The sequence below is a fragment of the Dunckerocampus dactyliophorus genome, chromosome 10 (assembly GCF_027744805.1).
Source record: "Dunckerocampus dactyliophorus isolate RoL2022-P2 chromosome 10, RoL_Ddac_1.1, whole genome shotgun sequence".
NCBI lineage: Eukaryota > Metazoa > Chordata > Actinopteri > Syngnathiformes > Syngnathidae > Dunckerocampus > Dunckerocampus dactyliophorus.
The window spans coordinates 13,321,593-13,348,183 of NC_072828.1; the positions used below are offsets into that span (position 1 = coordinate 13,321,593).

Consider the following 26,591-nt stretch of genomic DNA (forward strand, 5'->3'; position numbering starts at 1 on the left):
GAAGGTCTGCTCCTGTTATATAAAGTTTCTTTAAAGAAAAAAATTAAATGAACAGTAATAAAATAGAATGAAATCAAAGTTATATATTAATTTGTATTTGATTGGATAAAATAAATACTTTATCCCAATGCACAACGTGGCTTATTATTTGGTGGAGAAACCCTTGTTGGCCAGCACAGAGGTTGTAGCTTGTCACCATGGGTGAACACATCTAAGGAGGGACCCTTCACAGAGAAGCAGCCTCAAAGCAGCCTCAAAGCAGAATGTTTTCACCTCCATGTTGGACAGTAAAGATGGTGTTGTTGGGCTCATATTGAGCATTTCATTGAGTTGATGCCAAAGAGCCCAATCACATTCTTCCAGGTCTGGTCTAAGTCATTCAGGTTCAATGGCAAACCTCAGACGGGCGTGCACTCTCCATGTGTCCATCTTCTCCATTGTAATTCTGGGCTGGTCCCTCATCTTTCTCATCACATCAGATCATCTTTACCCCAAAAGGTGAAATCTTGCGACTGACTGTGATCTTGTATTTCTTTCATTTATGAATTATTGTGCCACTAATTGTCTCTTTTTCACCAAGCATCTTGCTGATGGGTTTGTAGTCTATTCCAGTCTTGTGCAGGTCTACAGTCTTGCCCTTGACGTCCTATGACAGCTCTTTGGTCTTGCCCATGACAGTGGAGAGGTTTGAATGAAAAGTGTTTCGGTGACAGTAGTATTTTTTTCCCCACATACAGAGTTGAGTTTAGGAATACTTCCCTAAAGGGACAGGACTAATATGTGTCCTTCATGGGCTCATAACCGGTCTGTGGGAGTCAGAATGTTTGCTGGTTAGTAGGTGATGAAATACTTATTTCTGTCAATCAAAAACAAATTAATTCATAATAGTATCTAATGTTTATTTTTTTATTTTTCGTTACATTCTGTCTCTACATGTTACAATAAACCTATGATAAAAATGTAACTATTCGAGTCTGTGTAAGGGGCTAAACTTACAAAATCAGCAGGCTATCAAATGCTTATTTTCCCACCTGACCTTTGGCTTGAATTTTTGTAGTAGGTCCTTAAAAACAGAAGACGCTTCTGTCATATAGAGGATCTTTGCCAAGCATTTTTGCAGCAGATCGTAAAACAGCAGAGCGTTCCTGTCCTAAGGGTATTGACTAGCTTTTTAGCTATAGATTCTAAAAACAGCAGAGCACTTCTTTCATGTAAAAGATCTTTGACTAGCATTTTTGAAGGAGGTTCTTCAAAACAGCAGAGCGCTCCTGGCAAATAGAGGATCTTTGAGTAGCGTTTATGCAGTAGATCCTTAAAAACAGCAAAGCGCTCCTGTCATGTACAGGATCTGTCACAAGTATTCTCTACTTTCTCTTCTCAGAACATTCTTTTCTTCCTTTTTGGAGGAAGCTAATTCCCCACTGGCTACAATAATCAACAGTCAAGAACAAACAAGTATATTTTTAATGACAAAACACTGCCTATGAAAACAGCGCTTCAGGTTAAGGTTAAATAAGGACCATCAGTATGAAAAAACCTCAAAAAGTAACACATCTTATTAAAGGCAGAGTGGGTGTCATTATTTAGAAACTGCTAGAAAGTAATTATTTTCTTCACCTCCAGCACTTAAGGCATTTTTAATAAAGTAGGCCATCTACTTTGTACCCCATTTGACCAACTGACCTCTGTGTGAGCACTACTTGTATATTTAAACATTCAGCAACTTCAGAATAAATTCAATGTTTTTGTTTGCTTTTTATGGCTTGTTTCATTTCTCCAAAATAAGTAGCTTGGTAGAAAGGTGTTTATATCAACTATGTCTCAACACTCATCTTTGGATCCACATTTTCCCATGGTCTTTAATTAAGTTGTAATACACCGCTCTGACTAAGCAGCTCATACCACGCCCCAGGTGTTGTATTTTTGGGTGTTTTTTGTGGAGCTATACCATACATAAATGTAATTTCTATCTCTTTAAGTGCAATCCAATGAAATTCATTTCAGGTTTTTTAAAAAATTATACTGGATCCCAGTGGGACACAATAGTACAATTATTTGAATAAAACATTCCATAAATCTCAAGTTGTGTACAGGGCAAATGGCAAATGCTCAGATTTGGGAGCTCCCTCCCTCAACCACACCTACTTTGTTGTGATTGGTCAGGGATCGAGGGTCAGCTCTAGCCCCCACAGCTCCACCTCTGCTCAGAGCTGCCGAGAGACATGCCCCCCCTCGAGCGGTTATGTGCTACCGGTTATCAGAAAACAGTATAAAGAGTTGGACGTTGGATATAACTGGATCAATGTTGGCGAATCTATGCTTTGTTCACAGAACAGCTCTCTGTGAAGTGGAGAGAAGCAGTGACTGTGCGGTAGATCTTTAGTTCCCCCAAAACAAAAAATCTTCCCATTGCTGGCTTACTGCAGTTTCCTTGGGCCCATGGAAAAACACACAATTCTTACACTCGAAAAAAACGGCAAAATGCAACAAAATGGAGTGCAGTGAAGCATACAAGCATATTTAAGAGTCAAATTGCATGCCGAGTATGACAATTTCACACATGTCGGCTGGTATACATACACCATCCACATGATATAGCATAGCCACATGTACAACAATGCAGAGTACAACATTTAAACAAATACATAAGTTTGAAAAGTTGGAAATGTAGGATAGGTTTTAAGAACCTACTGCTACCAATCCGAGCTAAATTGGAAGTTCTTAAAATCCTAACATTGCCAGTGACCGTTTGTCATAACGATTGTCATCCTTTGACTGTCTTATAGCCAGAGACACTTTGAAAGCTAAAACAGGAAGCAGCGGATAGTCAAATAAAGACATCAAAAAGACAGATGATGAAAAGGCAGCAGCAAAAGTCGATCAGATAATGAAGACAAAACAAAATGCTGTCTACGCGTTTGATGGCTGGGCTTCCTGCCACACCAAGCCATTGATAAAAGCCAAAAAACAATCTTTGGTGACAGGGCAGAAACTAAGGCAAACATGGACATGTCCATCAAACCAAGTGGACAGCACAGTAGACAGCGAGTCACCGGAGGGTTACGACTTCCATCAGTGTGACGTTGAACTGTGTGATGAGTGCAACTCTGTCATTGTGTGTCAAAGTCAATATGACCAACAGCACGTCAGGTAGCAAGCCATGCGGTATTTCAGTAACGTCCTCTGCTGCTCTGATGCACTGAAAGATACTCAGGCACAATACTCTAAATGCACAACATTGAAACAATTGTTTTTTATAAATCCTTTAGGGCACACTCACACTGCTCTACAGCAGGGGTACAGTTGCGTACCCCTTCAGACATTTGACTTGAAGCCATGTACTCCCTACTGCTGCACACTTAAAAAACATAAAACAATTTTACATTTCATTAAATTGAAATATTAAACATGATTAATCGGTTAATTAATTTTATAGTAAGTAATTCTGGTTCAAAAATTTGTATTGTGCATGGTCAAATTTTGATAAAGGTTTCCATGATCATTGATACAAAGACAAGATGTGAATTTCTCTTGGTGATGAACGAAGTATCTAAGAATTCGTCCTACACATCTTTTATTTTAGCCAAATGTTGGGATCCTTTCCTCTTTGAACTTGAGCTTCACTTTTGTCCGCATGCAATCGCTATGATTTAAATCTGCATACTCATTTGATACCAAATTGAAAGGGAAAGTTGAACAAATATGATAAAGCAGCATCCAAAGTACAAAAATACATACAAGCAGCGGTAAAAACCTCATTTTCAGGGGAATCACCACTCTCTCATCCTGACACGCACATACATTGACAGGTTTTCACAGTGCGGGGACTGGAACACCAATATAAATTAAACCTTCAAGATTAAACACTCTTAATACACAACATAATCATCAAACTTACTTACTTATTCATATAACTCACACAGAGCAATGCAGAACTTCATGCTGTGTCTCCTTCCTTCTTTCTGCTATGACGGTGCGCTCTGCGCTATGAGGCCTACAGGTGCACTCGTAATTGCGAGTGTTAGGCACTAATTGTTTTTCATTTTTATTCACGTACCCCCAATGACAATTGGCGTACCCTGGGGCTACAAGTACCCCACTTTGGGAAGCATTCAGCCTTTGGGGTGTTAATGTGTGTCATCACTTCATTATACAACATGCTATCACTGCAACTTTGTTGACTTTGTGGCTTATTGTGAGTTGTTCAATTTATTTTTAGTATGCAAGGTGGCGGTTATGTTTAATAACTGGTTGGAGAGGCGATTCCATTAATTATACGGGCGGGTAGGCATGTCACTGTGCATGAGTCTGTGGATTATTTAAAATCTTTCCATTCATTTTTATTATGCTCGGTGGCAGCTATCAGTAATAATTGGTGGGTTTATGTTTATGTGGCCCGGTTGTCCAGGCCCACCAATTCCAAGTCTGCTGGGGTCAGGGCGCGTACGGTGCTTGAGTACATATGAGATTGGAGCACTCACATTTGTCAAATGAACTGGACTTCTGTCAAGTGTGCCTTGTGTGGTCTTCCCACCAATTATCAATGATAACTGCCAAATTAACAACTTCACATAACAGAAATAAACAGAACAGCTCAAAATAATACCCAAACTCAAAGCCCATAATATGTTCAATCATTCACGGGCATGCACACGATGTAGAGATGTCATACAATCAATGCAATTGCTCCTCCCGCCAGTTATCAATGATAATCTCCAACCTGCATAATACAAATCAATAGAAAAACTTGAAATAATCAACAAAGTCAAGGCCCGCATTAGCCTCGCTCATGCGCAGGCATGCAGACATATCATACAATTAATGTGGTCACTCCTCCACCTTTTATTAATGATCATCACCACCACCTTGCATAATAGAAATAAGCAAAAAGACTAAAAATATTACACAAACTCAAAACCCGAGGTACAAGCATGGGATATGTATGCACAACATACGTGTCATATAATTACACTCACACTAACTTTGCCAGTTATTAATGATAGCCTCCAATTTGCATAATATAAATAAATACAAAGACAGGAAAGTGCTAATGTAAAATTATGAATTGTAAAAATATGACCACAACTATTTTTAATACTGCTACTTTCTATTATGTCGCCATTGTGGATTGACATTTCAATCCTTGGGTTTTCCCATTTGGCTAGAATTAAGAGCAGGATTGTAGGTTTCTATTTGTAGTAACTTGCCAAAATGGTCTAATAAAGTGCCACATGTAATTAGAAGTGCTTTGCTTTACTCTGTGGAATACATATTAAGCATTGGCCATCCCCTGGAGGGCCCCTGGGAGTTTTTAGAGCAATCTGAAGACATGAAGATGAGATGAGAGTGTAACATCAAACAGGGTGCTGATCTCCAACAGGATTTTGTGTGGTGATTATGCAATATTTATCTTTTATTTTCACGGGGAGCACGGCACATGAACTTGGGCAACTTTTCAGAAGCAAGGATTAATTTGCACGCACTGGAATTAGCACTTACATGAAAGAGGAGGAAAAGAGGGGGGTGTCATGGGAGTATCCAAAAAAAAATAAAAAATTGTGCACATCTTAATGTTACGTCCACCCACTTCTATTTCCATAAGTTAGATGAAAAAAGTTCACATGAAGGGGAAAAGTGGAGCCTGAGGAGAAGATAATTATCCACAAGTTGATGGAACAAAAGCTAGCAGAGCAAAAGCAAAGAGAGCGTACAAGTAAGGACGGAGTAAACAGCCAGAAGAAGAAAGTCAGCTAAAACACACACTGGGAATCTGCTGCCAGCTGACAAAATGAGACGAGAAGCCAGTCTTTGTGCCGGATCACGGCGTTGACTCTCATGAGAGGAGTGGAAGGGAGAAATACTGAGGGATGCTTCGCTGTGTTTATTTGCGCATTTGATCGGTATGAAATGGAGACTAGCAAACGCTTCCTAGCTTTTGCTGTGTTTGCTTTGGTGCAACAAAGACAATAGCGATATTAGCTTCAGCAGCTTGTGGAAAAGATGCAAATGCACAAAATGACACAATTAAGACACCTCCCACCAATTATTCATGATAACTGTCACTTTGTACAATAGAAATGAACAGAACAACTAAAAATAATCCACAAAGTCAAAGCTCTCTGTATGCTCGCACACGCACGGGCATGCACACAGTGTTGACGTGTCATATAAGTAATGTCGCAGCAGGTGATACGCTGGCTCACACACGAGAAATAAGAACATAGAAATAGAACACAGAAATAACATAGAAATAAGTGCACTGACCATCGCAGTCGCCCAAGTGAGCCACGTTTCCCTGCTCGACATCTTGCTCAAATGGCAGTCTGGAGAGAGAAAACAAAAACCCAACAATTGTTAAATACAGTAATTGTATTTATCAATGTCCCTTTTTTTGTATTTTTGCATACATACACAAAAAAATGCATATTTGTATTTGTAACTGCGTATATTGCACATTTTTATAAATTGGATATGTATTTTTATTTAATTTTATACTTTTATACTTAATTTAAATTTATTAAATTATTGACACCGGTAAATACTAAAATACTAAAGAAAAATATCTCTTGCAAAAGGTAATTATATTCCAACAAGCATCCTAAAAAAGTCGATTTTTTTTTAAAGTGAGTCTAAATAAGCAAGTCTAAATAATAGGATAGTGAAGCCTGAAGCTCAGCACTAAACCTCCTTACACAAACAAGTAACAGCAGCCAGCAGTCAGTCCATTATCTAAAAAGGATGCAGTAGGCATCTTAACCACACTGTAGAACCACATTCCATTCACCATTCTTTATTATACTTAATGTGTAAACATCCATTTATTCATTTTATAATTAGGGTTGCGGGGGGTATGCTGGAGCCTATCCCAGCTAACTTCGGGCGAGAGGCGGGGTACACCCTGGACTGCTCGCCAACCAATCGCGGGGCACGTACTGTATAAACAAACAACCATTCACACTCACATTCATACCTATGGACAATTTAGTGTCTCCAATTAACCTAACATGCATGTTTGTTTTTTTAGAATGTGGGAGGAAACCGGAGCACTCGGAGAAAACCGACGCAGGCACGGGGAGAACATGCAAACTCCAAGCGGAGATTTGAACTCAGGTCTTCCCAATCTCCTGACTGTGTGGCCAACATTGCTAACCACTCGGCCCCCGTGCGGCCGAAGGTGCAAACAGTATTGGTATGTTAACAACAGACCCATAGGTGGTCAACTAGGTTTAGGTCTGAAAGAAGACTCAGCTTCCTCAGCCAGACACTTATCATCGTGGCGCTGCAGCTCCCCGTGCTGGCAGCACTCATGCAGCCCCAGACCATGACATTACCACCACCATGCTTGACTGTAGTGTAGGCAAGACACAATCATCTTGCTACTCACTTATGGTGCTGTTGCCAGCTAATTAGACAACAAATACTGTGTAATTAAGTAATTTTCAGTGGCTAGTAAATCTAAACTGTACACTGACTACTGTAAAGTATATCCATGTTTCATTTCTATTGCATTGCCACTGTGAAGATAGACAAAATGCTTGCTGAAACGTGACACTTTTGTTCTAATGTTGTATATTATGACAAGGCCTTCTTCTGGTGTTGCTTTGCATCATGCTGCCAAGAGGAAATCCACGGTAACGCGATGCGGAATTGATTGGCGACTCGAGCACCCTCGGTAAATCAAATCAGGCCTGACACAAAGCCTCTAAGAGCGTACACCTGAGGTGGTCTTTAAAGGCTGGGTGTTGTGTGTTTTCTTGGCTCTACGTCTGTGTTTTTGGAGCTCTAATTCAATGAGCTTCCCGACTTTAAGGGAGATGCGATCTGAACGCTGGAGGTGAGCGAGGAGTGGAGCACACACAGTGGTAAGTGAAAGAAGATGGTATTGTGAGGCAGTAGCAGCAGACATCTTGAAGCAATAATAAACTGTGACAGGCCACTTAGACAGCGCACACATGTTCCTCGCAGGCCTCCTTCAAAGCAGATAAATGAGAAATGGACTTGCAGGTGCTACACCAGAAAATAAACTTGACAAAGACAGAAAAGAAAATAATCCCCAATGACGCAGAGTGGCGTGGGGAGTCATTTTACCTGGTCCCTGGTCGCAGGAAAGAGCAGGTGCTTCCTCTGGTCCAGCCACAGTATGGGTCCCTGGAGGCAATGCAGTTCCTGCAGAAAAAACAAAGAGGAAAAAAAAAAGAAATCACAAAAGTACACCCAAAAGTTGGATTATACTAATAGACTTGCTTTTATAGCTGGTGAGTGTTTTAGCTTCATTATCCTTTTCCAAGCATGAAATGAATTTTTGGACTGATTTCCTGCTTCATGGGAATTTGTACTCTTTTCTTTTAACACCTGCACAGTTCTGACACTCACCTTAAGCTACGGTTAGAATACAAATGTCAGCCAACGCAGTTTAAATAATTAATGGAAACAATTATTATTTCAAAGGTGCTCCTTTTCTTTATTTATATATATAAAAAAACAATATCAAGCAAAAATATTGGCCCAAATAAATATGTGCTTGTTTAAGTGAATTTAGATTCACACTTCATCCTGCAAGAACAAAAACATAATTTACTTGTTTAATTTTGCACGTCCATGACTATATCAGTCCAGTATTCAAAAGTTGTCTGATGGGCAAAGGTTGAACCACAGATATATATTATAAACAATATATCTAAATAAATTTGGTGTCCAAGTTGCAGGGGTCTCCAACTTTCATCAACTGTCAACTATTGTGTTTTATTTATGACTGGCAACATTTAAATTGTACACTACTTTATTTACCAAGCAGATGTCCACTCAAACAGGGTGGCCATCGTCTTTATGCTGTTTAGTGCTCATTTGTCATCATATAAAGGCATAAAATTTGAATTATTTGACAGTTTTAAGAAAAAAACCTACTAAGAGTTACCATAAGAAAAGATAAGCTATGTCTTTATTAGTCCAACAAGGGAAAATTTCAGGTTTACAGCAATGAAAGTACAAGAGCACACAAGAGCAGATAAAGTGCAAAAAACAGGGTAATACAAATCAGAGGTTATATACACTATATACAGTACAGCTATATACATGTTGACCAAGTCACAGGTTTACAGCATTTCACGATTATTGCACTTGTTTATTGCATGGTTAATTAATGGAGTCAAAATCACCTGGCGAGATAAGAGACCCCTGTGATAGTATCACCATCATAAGGCTGGACACACTATGTGTTTATGTTCATTAAACAACCACATACAAATAGTGTTTTGAGGACATGACCAAATTAGTTTAACAACAAGATAATAGTAAAGTTGTTCAGTGACACTTGGAAAAGTTAGTACGTACCCGATGAATGTGATATCCACTTCCCCATGGGGCAAAAACAAGCTCCAAATTAATCACATTGCTCGTTTGTTTTAAAAACTAAATGTCACTGTGGTAAAAAGTCACATTTGGAGTCCAAATACCAGACGCTAGGCGGATAACTCTAGCTAGGTTGCTAGCTAGCTAGCAGCCCCCAAGCAAAGTACAGCCAGTGACAGCTAGGCAAAGCGTGTAAACAAAGATGCAAGAAGAAGGTCACCAACGTTTTTTCTTGTGAGAGCTACTTTTAGAAAATGAAAATGGCCACGAGCTACTCATTTTTGTAGAAATGATTTTCATACCTTATTTCAACCCAAACAAAGCAAATATGCTTGTTTTACCAAAACATTCACAAAATGCTGGTACCCACAACTCACATTTGATGTTTCAGAATACCTTTCTTTCTAGTGTTCTCACATTATTAACTGAAAGCCTGAATGAAGCAGGCTTGCGGGCACCTCATGTGGTCGTGGGGGGCTACCTGGTGCCCGTGGGCACTGTGTTGGTGACCCCTGGTGTAGCCTGTGTCAAGCTCAATACATGAGGCATCATTTTGTTGGCAACCCCATGTGACACAGCAGACATGTAAGATTTGCGGCTGCACGCCAATCATTTTTTTGTGATCGGCTTTGAAAGGCGTTTATCGGCAAACGCCCATTACACGTTTTTTACAGAAACCAGCCGATATTGATCGGTGGCCGATCAGTCGGAGCATACCATAAAGCATTGCCTCTGTCAAGGATGGTGACAGTTTGACCCTGGAAATGATGATATAAAGAATATGGTATAGACTTACTTCATGCAGCGTGAGTAGAGGTGACATCGCGCCACTGGGATTCGGACCACGCAGGAGGGGAATGCAAGGATGAGAGTGTGGCTGGCCCGGTCCAGAGTCAGGGACAAAAGCTGTCTGGCTTGCGGAAAGTCTCCGGCACACCTGCAACAATAAAACACACAGTGCAAAAATATGCATTAGGTAATGTCAGTTAGTGAGAGTTAAACCTTTGACCTCAACATGCGCATTAGTGAGGAGTAAAAACACATTACCCAAGAGTCCATTGACAAAAATACTGCACTAATGAGCAGCTGGTTACATGTGCATTATGCTGAGAGGAGAAGAGCATAATGTCACTTAACTGCTCTTATGTACATTTGTATTATATGCTATTTAAAGTTAATAACAGGGCCAATAGTCATGAGGAGGAGATCTTTTCATTCTGCCCAGGCCGACATGAGGAAAAAGGCAAGCGAGAGGATGTTATTTGCTATGCTCCCTAATAATAAGAAGGCTAATCATGCTTGTAAATGTAAAGTGAGGCTACAGTGAAAAGGACGACCTGGCCAGTAAGAAATGATGTTATTATCGGCTGCAACAACTACAATTTTGTTGGAAATTGTAAGAAAAAGTTAAACATTACAGAAATAGACTATTTTCCCCCAACTCATGCAACATGCCATAAAGTTCCAATTAACACCTCTATTCAGTTGATCGCAGAGTCTACTATAGACACAGACAACACACAAAAATTGCACACACACACACAAAAAAAAAAACAGCGAAACAGCGAGTCCGCAAAAGGTGAATCGCGATGGAGCGAGGGAACACTGCACTGACCTCCTGCAATTTCCAATGGGTTGACAAGCTCGTTGTGAGTTTTTCATAGCTCATGATTGGCTCCTGTCAAATAAAGAGCTGCCTGTGCCGCACGGACTAATGCGTGCCACAATATGTCATTTTATGATGTGGACATGTGCAGCTTACAGTCTGGTGTGGATTATATGTACATTATATGTACATATCTGTTTTTTCCTCTAAATTTAGTGGGTGTGGCTTATACACCGGTGTTGTTTATAAACCGGAAATTACGGTATATAATACAGTGTCAGGGGTAACGTAACAAAGTTTTACTTTTCTGGGTTGAAGCCCTCCAGTTCCTCCAAAAAGGTGTTGCTGCTGCTGACTGTGTTGTCCTGGTTGGGCATGATGAGGAACTTGAGGATGGTCCCCCTGCTGGAGCCCAGGAAGAGGACGGTGCGGTTCTTATGCGGCCCGGCCTCCGAATCCACCACAATCTTATTCAGCTGGTACCTGACAATAAACAATCAGCAGTTCCATGTTTTTTTACTTCTTCAATAACTTTTTATTAGTGACAAGCTTTGTAACGTACCTTGTTTTTAAACCTACATCCAGTGTTGCACCTCTAAGGAAAATAAAAGGAAGAGTAATAATTTGAGTTCAATGCTTGTAATGCATCCTAACAAGACGTTGTAAATGCTTGGTAGAGTTGCTTTTAGGGAATGTTAGCGATGCTACACCAATATGTAGTTGAAGTGCTATTCACATAAACAAAGTAATGGTAGTTACGGAGTACCATGCAAAAGTCAGAGGCCATCCTTAGTTTTGCCGTTTTACTGATGTTTTTGACATAATACAGGATTGCAGTATTGCACTAAAATAGCAAAACATATTTCCTTAAATGTTTGCAGACGGTTGGTGATGGGCCAAGCGAGAACCCAATAAATTATGGCGATGATCTGGATAAAGGTGCAGATACAAGTTTGCAAATACCACCCAGGTACAACCTATCTCTTTGTCACGCTCCATGAACCAGGAAGTAGCCTGCTAACCAACAAATAAAGCTCACTTTTTTGCCTTGGTGGAGTCCTGCGCTCAATTGAGTGACATTCAGTATCTCAAAGTACCAACCCATTTAAAAAAAAAAATCTTAAACCTTTTGAAGGTGCAATACAAAAACTCAATTGAGCTGAACGTTGGAATTGGAAGGTAAATGTTACCCCTCAATAAACCGAGCTCCCACAGTCCCGGCAGCACTTGTGCAGCCCCAGACCTTGTGCGACAACCACCATGCTTTACAGTCGGTAATTATCTTGCTACTTGCTGTATCTGGCTACTGTGCTGCCAGCCATTTAGACAACAATGGCTGTGTGTAGACTCATTTTCAGTGGATAGTAAATCTATACTGCTGTACGAGCTTTACCCTAACTACTCTAAAGCATATTCAAGTTTTACTTTGAAGTTTACTGAAGTGTAAGCAGGCATACTCACAAACCTACAGAGATGTTTACAAGGATCTTCTATTCTATGTACATTTTGAAATTGTTAGCTGTAGGTGAAATAAAAATTCCATGACTATAATTGTTATATTATTGAGGGATAGTGATGATAAAATAAATCCAATAACAATAGTTACTTTTTGTGTCCACCACAATCACACGGGTTTATTGGGGTGGCAAGCACCTTGAACGCCTTCTGTGTCTTTTGTCCTTTGTTTGTAACAGCAGCAAAACTAGGATCTCGGCGATAGTTATTGGGCCAAATTACTTCACATGATATCTTAAAATCATGTTTCCAGTCATCACGATTGTCATCAATGACATGAATGTTTTGTGAGTGCAAAGTTTTATTGATCACTATTTCCAGTTCCATGAACTTTGTGCAGTTATTTTTTACATGTTTTTTTGAGATGTTGCGGTGACTGAACACTGAAAATAATAAGTTTGGAGTGCACCTCAACTTTGAATTTTGACTCCTTTGTCAGGTTTTTAGTCAGCAGGTTTGGCGAACGTGTCATATATGTTTACAGTCTCAGTACAACAACACATCTAAAGAGAGGGCACTCTAATCTCACCTGATCATGGTCTTGACGATCCACGGTCTTTGCCCAAGCGACGGCACAGCCTCGTCCATCAAGGGATGAGTCTTGACAAAGTTCAGCATCTCATCAGGGAAAGAGGTGGAGGAATTGAACCTGGAACCCTGAATGGCACAACCTCCGGGCCTGAGGGATCAGAGGATTTTATCATGTGACAGCTGATGTTGGATAAAAAATATAAATCTCACTTTATTATGAATGCTACTGGTTGACATATGTGTAATGTGCACTTATTAATTTCAGCTGTGTGCACCTGGGCTTGGGGATGACCTCATCGGGGACAGGCGTCCAAATGGACTCCGGTGATTTCTGCTCTTTGAACCTGCCATCGAACACGGACGCCAACTGCTCCATGTCGAAGGCGCACACCGCAGAGCCCGGGATGCTGCACAGAAAGATGTTGGACATGTCATATGATTGTGTGGGTGAATGAGCGACAGAAAATAAAACTACTGAAGGAAAGTAGAATTTCCAACCTAGAAATTGGCTCATGTGCAGAATAAAAAGGACAGAAACCATGCAAAAGGAGACAAATTGGATTTCGGCTTTTCATATTTTTACCGTGCTTGAAAACAAAAGAAAATCATTACAAAGAGCAAAAGAATGACAGCCAAAAGAACGAAGCTGTCAAGTCTGTGGCTGATGAAAAGAAACGGATGCAATAGCCAGATTAGACTTAGCTTGGAGGAAGAAAAAAAAAAATGATGTAAATTTCTGGAAAATAAAAATGAGTCACTAATTTCATGAAGTGGGGAAGTAAATGATGCATACAACTGTGTTCTGGTAAAAATTAAAAAAAAAAAAAAAAAAAGACCCGCTGCATAATGGGGGCGGTTTAACTGACGGTGAACCCTGCCATGGGGGAGCAGGAACATCTGCTCAGTTCTGAGAAGTCAGTGTCCACAGCCCACACACACACACGCATAGCAAACACATGAAGCACTACAGACCACCAGAGACAACAAGTAGTGAAAGTTAGACCACCTTGTGTGAGGGATAACGTACGGAACAGAGATACTGATAATTAACTCCAACTGTGTCCTCTCAGATGACTAATGGTGTATGCGTGGTGTGGCTTTCGGTGACTAAGTGCCAAAAGCACAATGATACAGTACAAAAACATGCCAGGCTGAGTCACCTGCAACCTGTCACTACCCACACAACCTCCATGCCTTGTTTAAGATATTTGCCAGTGGTGAAACGATATGGCATAATCACGGCTCAATACATATCTTAGTTCTAAGTTCACAATTTGGTTAATTGTTAGAACAGTAAAAGAACAAATGCATAACATAAAACTGCTTAGCTTTTGCGTAAACAGCTTTAATGATTTCGACCAGTGAGAGGGCTTGGGGAAGACCCAGGACACCTTTGAGAAACTACAGTATGTCTCTCAACTGGCCTGGGAACGCCTCAGGATCCACTGAGAGGAACTAGACAAAGCAGCCAGAGAGAAATCTGGGCTTCTCATTTTAGGCTACTGCCCCCGCGATCTGACCTCAGATAAGCAGAAGATGGATGGATGGAAAATATAAGCATTTACACCATTTGTTATTACGAAAGTGCAAGTGCAACAGTTTGAACAGTCCACCGTAAATTCCCATATAAGCCACTACTTTTTTCTTAAACTTTGAATCCTGCGGCTTATACAGCGGTGAGGCTAATCTATGGCCAAATTCTAATCTCGTGACATCTCCTTTACTTCAGAACAACTACTAATTGTTGCCTCAGCAACTGCCAAAGCCGTAGACCGCTTGGCCTACTGATACCCGTCACCTGCAAGTTGAAAAAGGAGTCCCACGAGCCAATAAGGCCCGATGGGACCCTCCTCCAGGTCTGGCTCCCGAGGGGGGCCCCGGTGACCCACATCTGGGCAAGGGAAAACGTGGTCCAATGGCTTGTTTCATCACACGGGTCTATTGAACCACTCTTTGACTGGTCCCTGACCTAGGACCTGTTTGTCGTGGGTGACCCAACCAGGGGCATAAAACCCCCCGACAACTTAGCTCCTAGGATCATCGGGACATGCAAACTCCTCAATCCACGATAAGGTGGTAGTTCAGGGAGGAGACACTCAAAAGATATACCTGAGTAATACACAAATGTGTACCAATATGAGTTTAGAATAAAAAAATAACTCTTTTAAAGTTTTCCCGTAATGCATTGCGTCTGAGCAGCGCATTCATTGGGGTGATGCAATGGCGTCAGCTTCCCTCTGGGCTGCTCTGGCTCCCTCTGGTGGACAGAGGCAGGATTGCAGTGTCATCCATCCGTTTTCTCTGTTGCTTGTCCTCCAATGAACTGCTTTTTGGCAGCAATGGATTATGGGTAGATGGTAAAATAGCTGCTGTTTGTTGTAGGGAATATTTCCTAGGTACCTTTTGAGTGTTAAGTTGCTGTGTGATGATTTTAGTGTTCTGTGTGAGATGAACCCGTGAGTCAGACTGTTATATTGAGTAATGATCTCCTGCAATTTCAATGGGTTGGCAAACTCATGAGTTTCATAGCTCATGATTGGCTCCTGTCAAATAAAGAGCTGCCTAGTCCTCACTGACTTGTGTGTGCCACAATATGTCATTTTATGACATGGACACGTGCTGCTTACACACTGTTGCAGCTTATATGTCAACAAATCTGTTTTTCCTTTAATTTAGTGGGTGAGGTTTATACACCGGTGTGGCTTATACACCAGAATTTACGGTGAATTATTATGTTTTTTTTTTTATTATTAAAGTGCCTTTGGTGCACTAGTTCCAGCTTATAGCATACTACTTTCGTCTTGTCCACTTGTCTTTGTCCATTTACATGTTTCACCAGTCAAGGCCAAGTGTTCCAAAACAGGAGATTTTAATGACAGGATAGGGTTTTTCAAGCTCTGGCTTCTCCTTGGCACACTCTCTATCCATGACTCACCATTAGCTAAAGGCTGGCTGGGCTGCACTGTATTTGTTTACGGCAGGGGTGTTTACGGCAGCCATTTTCAGGGCTCATTTTTGGCCCGCAGCTAGTTTTGAATGCGGTTGCATTGTTGAGGTGCATAAGCACGGCCTCTCACAGCGCAACATTGCTGCTGAGGTTGTACACAGTGCGACAGTCATTTTAAACTTCTTAAAAGATCCTGAGGGTTGTGGAACAAAAAAGTCAAGTGGTAGACCCAAAAAAATGCCTTTTATAATGTTACCACTTTTGAACATAGTCGGCATACTGGCTCATTCGTGTGGATGGGCTCACCTTGCTCATTAACATTCCAGCATTGTTCCTCACGAGGCTCCACTCTTTTTCTGTGTTTATGCTAGTGGCCCCACCTCCCTCATAGAGACAAAGAGACTGTATGACTGACAAGTGACCATTGCTTTGTGAAGCCTGCGGGTCAGGGGTCTCAAACACAATTTACCTGGGGGCCGCTGGAGGTAGAGTTTGAGTGAGGCTGAGCCGCATGAAGTATTGGGAGTAGGGATGGGAATCTCAGGGTACCTCACAATACGACACACGATACATGGCTCACAATAACAATAATATCTTGATACAGTAATAGGGTGAATCAAATAAATAAATAATTTCACAGTTTATATTTTGCTGCATTCAGCTAGGATAGGCTCCAGCTTACCCGTGACCCTAATGAAGACAAGCGGTATAGAAAATGGGTGGAATTTAGGCTGTATTACAGTAATCTTTGAGTGTCCTGCGGTAGGTGCTGAACCAATGCACAGTATGAAAACTCTTTCTGTGTGTTTGGAGGCGAGAGACATAGAAAACAGACACGCAAGCACATGACAATATATGGTTGCCGGCAAAATCTTCATTTATGTAATGATTAATTAATTTAGATAATTTTTTTCTCTGAACAAGAAATCTGGTCATGTTTTTATCTCATTACATGACACACTTAGTAATAAATACTTTTGTACCAATAAAGTGAAATTGGATAATTTCTCTGATTAATTACAAGTATTATCTCTCAAATATGCGGAGACACAGTGGTTGGAATTCATTGATTTACAACAATGCGATATTTTTAACTTCCAAATCTTTCCATCCACTGTCATCAAGGCTATCAGATTAACTAACAATACCATCCTTTTTATGGCATGGCTACTATAGCATACATGACATTCACATTTTACGTGACATTGATGCACCCTACCATGATACCCTGTTCTCCACCCGCTCCTTGCTCTCCTCTGCTGTGTTTTCACACAGAGACATCACGCTGCCTGACCTGGTCACATGGTATTCTATGGCCCCGCATGCAAACATGGCCTAGCATTCTTAGGGCGCAGCAGAATTTGCTTTGTTTTGTTGTGTTTTTTGTGTTCCTTTACATCACAGCACGGCTCCATCGAGCTTCACACAAGCATTTAGTTCACTTTCAGCTGAGCAAACATTAGTAAAGAAATAACAACAGTGGTCTGTTTTCACTACTGCTGCCATCCTCAGACTTCTTTGACCTCCTTGCATCAGAACTTTTATTTGAAGCGTTCAGTAAGACCCTCAGTAATCTTTTCCTCCATAATGCATGCTTGTTTGTAATTGAGAGTGGCATCTTGTAGCATGTGTGCAGCTGGTCTACACCGTACTGTAAATGTTTTTTATCTGGAATCCATTGTAAGTGTGTTGAAAGCGTTTGTGTGCGTGTGTGCGCCTCTGTAGGCAGCAATAGCGCTTCTTAAGCAGGAGATAAGATGCAGCTGATGAAACACTTTTCCTAGAGCTTGGGAAGCATGTGTTGTCCATTATTGACTTCCTTGTCCTTGACTTACTCAGCCGTCTCCAAACAAACCCCCTAATCACCAAACCTTCTTCACTGTAGTTTCCTTACTCTCTTCTTCGCTTTGTGCATGTTGCTGACACTGCCGCAAAAACTACAAATTCCTAGAACTTTAGATCACTAGATCACTTTTCTTGCATACGCAATATTATCCAACATCTACAAACACACGTTTATCATTTCAGCAGTAAGGCACCCTTTGCGGAAAACAGTAAAAAGCATACATTTTGCTGCGTACTTTGACTGGGAAAAAGTAGTAACATCTAGTGGACAAATCCACAAATTATTACAAATACACAAAAAATACACAAAGGCAGTACAGTAATCCCTCATTTATCGCGGTTAATTGGTTCCAAACCCGACTGCAGTCCAAAGTGAAACTTTAACAAGTGTGACTTTTTGCATTCAAGTATATGAAAAAAATCAAATGGCCACAGCATTAGGTACACCTGCAAAACAGAAGTGGTTTGCAGTGGTGTAGAACTGCACCGCCTCATACTGAGGAATGTTTCTAATATTTTGGTTACCTTATTGAACTACATGAATGAGGAAAACATGCATGCGACCGAGCCCATGTCTTACCTGTTAGGCGGCGTTGAGAACACCCCCAGGATTATGTCCCGACCGTGCATGTTGATTACGGGACTGGTGGAGTGCAGCAGATTGAAATAGAAGTGTGAATCTCCCGGAACTGAGCAGTTGAGACGTGCCTTCAGGAAGGAAGTCCACTGCTTCTCCAGGACTCGTTGGGATCCGCCCTGGTCCCGTTTGCACACCCGTGCCACACGAGACACCACCACCTGATGTTAAAAAAGAAAAAGATGCATCGGTGCATAGTGCGCATAGTGTGCATACACACACTTTCATACTTTTGTTATATACAAGCCCTGTTTTGTCATCGTTTCCCTAAGCTAACATCAATACATGAAGTTCATGAATTCACCAAACTTCCTCTTTCAACACACGATGTGCATTTTCCATTCAATCTCAATGGGCTTTACAGATGCCAATATTTCATTGAAGCCGCATCAGTGCAAGAGAAACTCAGGTAATATTAAACAAGGATTTTCCTCCAGAGTTGTTTACTCAAACAGTGATTTGTTCAATGAGATGCGTACAAAACATTCAATAAGATGAAAGGTCAGTTTGGCTGTCGGGGGAAAATAATGGGCAACGTTCATCAATAATTCTTTGGAATTAACGATACTGAATCATTTTTATGCACTTTTTTTTTTTAAACTTCTGTAGTGTTTACAGTTTACAAATAGAATTTTATTTTTTAAATATATTTTCAAATAGGTTGCCAAATCTGTTGCATTTCATTTTATTTCAATTTTTTTTTTCAAATTTCTCGCAGTTAGTTAGGAACACTCAACATATTACACTCTCATCCAATGATTCAGCAAGATAATTCTCACAGACCTCACTGTCACCACGATGTACCACCTCCTACTCATGATATGATATGATAATATTACATTGTCTTTACCTTCTCCAGGTAGTTAAACTCCATGGCTATCTCTCTGAAGAAGAAGTAGATGTGAGGCCCCCACTCCACAGCGCTGACAAAATAAGGCTCTGCGTCGGGTACAAAAATGAAGAAGAAAATAAAGAAGGTGTGTATGAACGGCAAAGAAGAACCTTAAGAGAACCATGAGAAAGCATGGAACCTTTCCAAATTCACCATTCAGGCGTGGGCTGAGCGTGGAAAAGACATAGCCCATGTGGAGCGTGTAACAACGCACTGATGTTTTACTAGATTTATGCTGGTGCTGTTCTACCTGCTAGGAGCCTGATAGCATGTCTTTTTACTGTCTTATCATGCAAGTGATGTGGGAAGGGAGGCGCTTGTCTAGTAAAGGGAGCATAAAGTTGTCAGGCTGGGACATGGTGGTTGGCCAGTATTCAGAATATCATGATTCGTCGTGAAATTACACTCAACATTGATTCACATTCGCTCACACTCCCAATTTACCACAGACCTTTTACCACCTTTTTTCAGCACCATTTCTCTTGTATTGGTCTCAATTTCTCACATCTTTGGGTCATGCTGTACTTGCCGACCATCCGGATTGACCTGAGAGATTTCCATATTTTTTTTCCAGGATCAGATATCTCCTGTATTCCTCCTGATTTTGGGAGTTGCCACTGGCAACTGACACGGCTACAGTAACTCAAAATCACGTAATCCCGGAAGCACGCACCACATATACTTCCTGCGGTACTTGCCAACCCTTCTGATTTCCCCAGGAGAGTCCTGTATTTCACTGCCCTCTCCCGTCGTTCTCGTTTTGTGAGTTGCCAATAGTTTCTTCAATGCTACTATTTCCATCCAGAAAACAAACAAATAGTTGGACGAGATAGGTCACATAGTCTCGAAAGAGCATACTCATACTGTACTTGCCGATCCTTGCGATTTCCCTGGGGGACTCCATTATTTACCACTTCATTGGGTCATGGCAACCCTCCCAATTTCCCCGCAAGGTTTGCTGTATTTAAATTTCCTCTCCTGTCGTTATCCCAAGTTCACATTTCTCCCGATTTTGAGAGCTTCCACTGGTTTCTTAATGGCACTATTTCCACCCAGAAAAAAGACTGTTGGACCAGGTACAACACATAATCCCGGATGGGTACACTACACCATCTCTTTGTGTTGTACCCCATTTGCCAACCCTTCTGATTCCACCAGGAGACTCCCACATTGTTCTCCCTTCTCACGGCATTCTTCGACAGCACTCCTACTCCTTCTCATAAAATTTTCCTGCTTATTTTGAAGTGTTATGGTTGCCAAGTATGCTTTGGCTTACCTCGGAACCACTTGGAGTCATGCTTGATGGTGCGAAGAGCTGGACTGTCCCCAAGGCTGCGGTAGATGACCGCGTCAATGGCCAGAAAGTCTGTCACTGTGGCTGTGAACAGATTGCCCCCTGACACACACACACACGCAGACAGAAGACACACAGGTTAGTTATTTGGTGTACACACTGAAGCATGATGCAGAAAACGGTGCATGTTTTACCTGCAAAGAGAGCTACGTTGGCATGTTTGGGGTCGTACGGGCATCTGGCCATGCCACTGACTTGGTCTCCAGCCATCTCTAGAGTGTCACCCTGTTACACACACACACACACACACACACACACACACACACACACACACACACGCACACGCACACACGCACACAGACAAACAAACACATTAAAGTCTTCAATCAGTACCAGTGCCAACAATATGAATGCATCCACCATCACATTATGAAAACAAGTCACTGGAGAACGACAATTAGGGAGTGTTAGCGTAAGTGCAAACTAATGATTCACTGGTGGCAATTAGGCGCAGTAACAACACAACAAGAGATTCGCACGCTCATGCATGAATAACGGACTGACACACACACGCACGGACACAAGCACACACACACACACCCCTGCACGAACACAAAGAAAACACTTCATTTTGATTTCCAATGTTTTCCAAATATTTATATGGTTGCTGCCTTGCGACTACTTCACAAGTCCAATTTAGTGACGATCATATGTAATTCTCCATACTATTGTACACATTCTGTCACTTTGTAGCTGAATAACAAAAAAAAAAGAAGACTTTTTCATGCGTAAAAATATATGCACATGCTGACAATAAAAAGGGGCATTCTGATTAGTAAATCTCATGTATTAGATGCCTGTAATTTGTACAGTCATGCTGACTTCCCAGGAGCCTCTGGGTTAAATTGTGAGGATTGATATCAATGTAACTATACTATGTTGCGTTTAGAACAGTATCGCCACTGGTTGCAAAAAGTGCCCATCAAACATGAAACGCCAGTAGAGGGTAGAGTTTTGCGTGGGAGAACGAAGAGTAAGGATAATGTTGATTAAGAGACTACAAATTCTTTCTATTGTATGCATTTGATTGATGAGTAATCATGTCCTGAAGCAACTGAGTCAAAGTGGAGTGTACTACTTGGCTACAACCTGTATATGCAGTTGATTTGGTCTAAACCGGTGTGCTGCCTAAAGAAGCTCAACATGACGTCAGCTATGGGAACTATTCCTGTTCACCTCTAAATAACCCCAGGATCACAACAGGAGTTCAGAATGTTCTCCCATCCCTTTAAAATTAATATTTAAAAACACAATTATTCAACACATTGATCTGTAATTCTTCATATAGTTCATCAAAGAAATGTAGTCAAGTGCCCATCCCTAGCGACAGAATGATAAAAACAGGAACTGATTACATTGTTTTAGTATTTTGAGTTGATGACTGACATTAAATGTGAAATAAATGACACAGAATGTGTTGTTTCATTAAGACACAGAAATAAGGCGATAATGAACTCATCCAACACTTAATGTTCCCACAGAACAACATTAAATCATTCATATTTATGTCTTGTTTCTTTCCACCGGTTTGAAGCAGCAATTGAGCGGAGCAAGAGGTGGCTTTGGGAGAAGGGGAGTGAATTCAGCAACACAGTGATGGATTGAGCGTTGCCATTGCAGCTTCTGTTGTAAGGTGAACTGTGGAGTGTTTGACAAATGGCCAGAGAAGGAAATAATTAAAGGCCAAATTGGTGGAGTCAGGTCAGTCAACGCTTGTTAGCTGGAACCTTTGTTGACTTTTTATGTTTTTTCTCTCCCAGTGATAAATGATTTTGCTTTCTTAACACAGAGAGGTACAAATGAACCTCATCTTCACTCTTGCAGAGTGACATGTTTCATTCTTCAACACCCTTTTGTGTTTTTTTGTCATTTCTCTCCCAACACGGGTGACAGACTGCAAAGGTTAAAGCAATAATATGTAGTAATTCCACCTATTAAAAAAATAACAAGATTGTTAGGCAACTGGGAATAAGGAGAATAGCATCTCTTGTTGGTGGTGACCCCATATCACATCATTTTGTTTTTTCTAATACATAGCCAGGACACATTTCATGTTGTGTTAACACAAGACACAAATTTAAAACACAGACTAATTTGGTGTAAGCATGGTATAAATGAGACATAAAAATGACCAATTTGTGATCTTTACAATGTGGAATCTCAAAGGGATGGACCTAATTATTGAGACATGCATCGTTGTGCTGAATTGATTGTTGAAGCAGTCGATTTAGTCTCAAACTACGCTGATAGACGTGAATAGTGCAATAATAATAGTGAATGCAGTGCAAAGTGGAGTGTGTACCCAGGTTGGGGAAGTTAGTGCATTGGATATGTCAAATGTTACTGCGCATTTTCTGCTCCAACATTTTGCTTTCTTCTTAGAATAACTATTGTTTTTTAAGCATCAAAACTCAAAATTGAAATAAAAATACTATTATATTGACTACTTACCAACGATTGATCAAGTTAATTTATTCAAAATAAATTTCCTGAGAATGGTGTAGTAGTACCCAATGTTAATTTGTATTTATGACAGTGCTGTCAAAAATAGATCGTTAACTAATTTATTTTATTAATTACGTTACATTTTTTTTGCGTTATTAACGCATATGTGTCATGGCAAGCCACGGCTGTTATGACAACAGACGGCGGCACATTGTAGCTGCCCCCAGAGTCACGCAGAGTCTGACACTCGTTTATAACTTTATTCTGACCTGAACACATCAACAGCAGTGCAGTTCTAACACCATATATTAGGGATGCTCCGATCAGGGTTTTATGCTTCCGATACCGATCATCCATGAGTGAAATTGGCCGATACCAATCACATAGCTTAAGTGTATACATTATTAAATTTACTATTGGCTACGTGAGGGGTCACCAACGTTTTTTCTTGTCAGAGCTACTTTTACAACAGCTACTCCTTTTTGTAACATTTATTTTCATAGCTTATTTCAGCACAAACAAGGACGCGGCAGTTTCATTGATCGACCAATGGACAGGATGCTTATCAGTACGCTCTCGCCAGTAAACATGGATTAATACTTGCCCTGTCAGATTTCCCGGAGCTAGTTGACATTTCTAAAAAAAGAATATAGTGATATTATTTGCATTAAAGTATGCTTGGAAATCCCAGAAAATTCACTCATGTGATTTAACTTAAATTGTTCATAATAACACAGTTAAGGCTGATTCAAATATTCTGCTATTAAAGAAAGCAGTGTTAGGTAAATACATTTTCAGACATGTGTGCCATCTCTTAACTTGATTTAAATTTTCAGTTAATTTGGTGCTGTTAATACATACAAAAATATATGTAATCATGACCTGTCATTTATCTTTCTTTCAATAAAATATAGTAAAAATGGGCATATTTCAGACAGTGGGACATTGTGATTAATCATGATTAATTCATTTGAAAACCATGATTAATCTGATTACAAATTTTAATCATTTGACAGCCGTAATTTATGATAGTGGTTTAGAGGTCAGTTATACTGTACAAAAGTAGGGGGTGCCCGGGAGCCCATAAGCCAAAATACAACTTATACTTTGAACATGATGGGTGTACTTTCAGAACACACTCTACCGGAACTGCCTGACAGCTACGACGATTAAAAACTAACTCTCAGGGAAGAAGAATATCACTGTTGCCACAGGCACTGCACAAACGATGTGCATTTTCAACTGAGCAAGCCTACTAATTGTGTCTTGGAAGCGCGGGAAGAATAGATTTATCAACAAACATCAAAGCCACACGCTCATACAGGTGTTTAGACTTACAGTGTAGTTGGCGCAGAGCGGGTTGAAGGCGTTGGTGCCGCACACAAACAGGCCGCCATGCCTGCTGAGAAGCACCTTCATGAAATTGCGGCATTCATCCTGCAGGCGGAAGACAAAACAAAACAAAAAATACTTGATCGTCAACTGTGGTGACAGAGTGAAAAAGCTTTCGTTTTTGCAGAGTGATTATCTAAACAGCTCGGTGAAATGAAGCTTTTCACTCGCCTGATGTGTGGAATTATTTCACCATTAAAGCTGTCAGTCAAACTTAGAGAGTCTGAATGCGGCCTGTCGAGACTTAAAGTGTGTATTAACACATTCACAAACACACAGACAAATGCAAACACGCATGCAGCAGCAGTTGATTGACAGACCGTAATCTAAACCAGCCTGGGGATCTTAAAACAAACGGCACATTGAGGGCTAATTTCTTCGCCGTGACACTTCAAAGTAGATCAAGTCAGGCGACAAAAATGGAGCGTGCTTTTGAAATGAAAAGTCAAGCGTGTGTGCTGCAGCACAAGGCTCACGCAGTGCCGCAATAGTCAACAGTACCTAATGGAGACGAATGACTGCCAGCATGTTCGTATTACAGAGTGCTAAACCTACGCAACGTCTGGAATGCAATCTGCATTTTGATGTACCAACAAACACATCGTTACAATGCAGGATGTCATTACTAGAAGGCACCAGTGGATGTTGGACTCATGTACTGAGGAATATTAAACCAGTGAATAACCAATTCAACTTGCAGCATTTTCACTTCCAAATGGTTGAACGCACAACCACAAAAACCTTACTTTTCTGCATGTTGGCAAATATTTTGAAAGAATTTAATTCAAGTGGAGACTCACAGCAAAGTGGAGACTGTGGAGCATACCACTGGAGCACCTTAAGGTAAGGCACAAGGTAAGGTAATATTACTGTGATTGCTTATTTTTTATCATTTCTAGCTGTGTATACTCACAAGTAAAAATTAGGCGAAATTCACTCTCAAGGACCTTGAGTGCAGCAAGAAAAAGGGGCTGCTGCAGCAAAGATGTGTCTGTGGCAAATAACACTGCAGCGTCCACAGCTAATGCATATCAACAGGGTAAGCTCATGTATTATATGTTTTCAAGAGGAGCGTGAGGGCAGCAAGAAAACGGGCCACTGGAGCAAAGTGTAGAGTACAATACTGCAGCGTCCAGGGCTGAAGCACAGCAACAACATAAGCCAAAGTTAGCATGGGTGTGTATTTTTATTATTTCTATCTGTGTATCCTTAATGTTCTAACGTTAATGTTACAATGAGGAGACTGAGGGCTGCGAGACAGCAAACTACTGCAGCAAACTGGTCACAGTGTTAATACTGCAGCGTCAACAACAATGGCACAGCAACAAACTTTGAACACTGAGGCCGATTGTGAGGCGGTCTGTAAAAAGGTAAAAAAATCGTCTCAGGAAACTGGCTGTTTTTAACACTGACAGGAGTCTTATGACTATGTTTAATCACACTTTTATTGAATCACTTTATGAAACCACTCTCAATCAGATCATCAAATGATCTGGCAAGCGGATTGGACACTCACAAATGAGCTTGGAGTCACTTTACACCAAGCAGCTGCAGAGACTTAGCGCTAGCATTATGCAGGACCCTCTGCACCCCTTGAAACACCTCTTCCAGTATCTGCCATCGGGACAGAGACTGGTGGTCCCAAAATGCAGAAGCAAGAGATACAATACAGTTTTATCCCAGCAGCGATTGTCTTTCTTAACAGCATGCCCCGTCGTTAATAAGGACAACGGACTCACACCTTTTAATGTTTTATCTTTATTTATGAATTTTAACTGTGTGTTGTATGTGTGCCGTTGATATGATGCCCCTCTTGCACTGCACACTCATTTACCTATGGGTGAAGAAACCTGACCTGACAAGGGTAAGCTAATGTTAAAGTGTTATTTATTTTTGTCATTTCAAGCCGTGTACCCTCAAAACTTACAACAATATCACACATATGGTATCAACTCAGCTGCCCCCCCAAAATAGTACCTTGTAGTGCCTGCTTTTCATTACAGTAAACATCTTCAACAACAATGAAGTTCAACTGCTTTGCATTCAGCCATCATATATTATTATTACCTCAATGGCTAA

General features: G+C 40.7%; 1 protein-coding gene across 3 annotated transcripts in view; it reads right to left on the minus strand.

Annotated features, from left to right (window-relative positions):
* Positions 1-26,591, minus strand: part of sema6bb (sema domain, transmembrane domain (TM), and cytoplasmic domain, (semaphorin) 6Bb) — a 169,832-nt gene that overhangs the window by 29,405 nt on the left and 113,836 nt on the right. For 2 of the 3 annotated variants that reach the window (XM_054790187.1, XM_054790186.1), the window contains 12 exons: positions 24,459-24,557; positions 20,810-20,900; positions 20,598-20,717; positions 19,280-19,368; positions 18,373-18,590; positions 13,276-13,407; positions 12,999-13,148; positions 11,517-11,549; positions 11,258-11,437; positions 10,145-10,285; positions 8,089-8,166; positions 6,265-6,323 (listed from right to left, as the gene is read on the minus strand). In XM_054790187.1, the coding sequence (XP_054646162.1) occupies positions 6,265-6,323; positions 8,089-8,166; positions 10,145-10,285; positions 11,258-11,437; positions 11,517-11,549; positions 12,999-13,148; positions 13,276-13,407; positions 18,373-18,590; positions 19,280-19,368; positions 20,598-20,717; positions 20,810-20,900; positions 24,459-24,557 (1,390 nt within the window). The remainder of the gene's footprint in view (positions 1-6,264; positions 6,324-8,088; positions 8,167-10,144; positions 10,286-11,257; positions 11,438-11,516; positions 11,550-12,998; positions 13,149-13,275; positions 13,408-18,372; positions 18,591-19,279; positions 19,369-20,597; positions 20,718-20,809; positions 20,901-24,458; positions 24,558-26,591) is intronic. The other variant, XM_054790188.1, reaches the window with a different exon arrangement.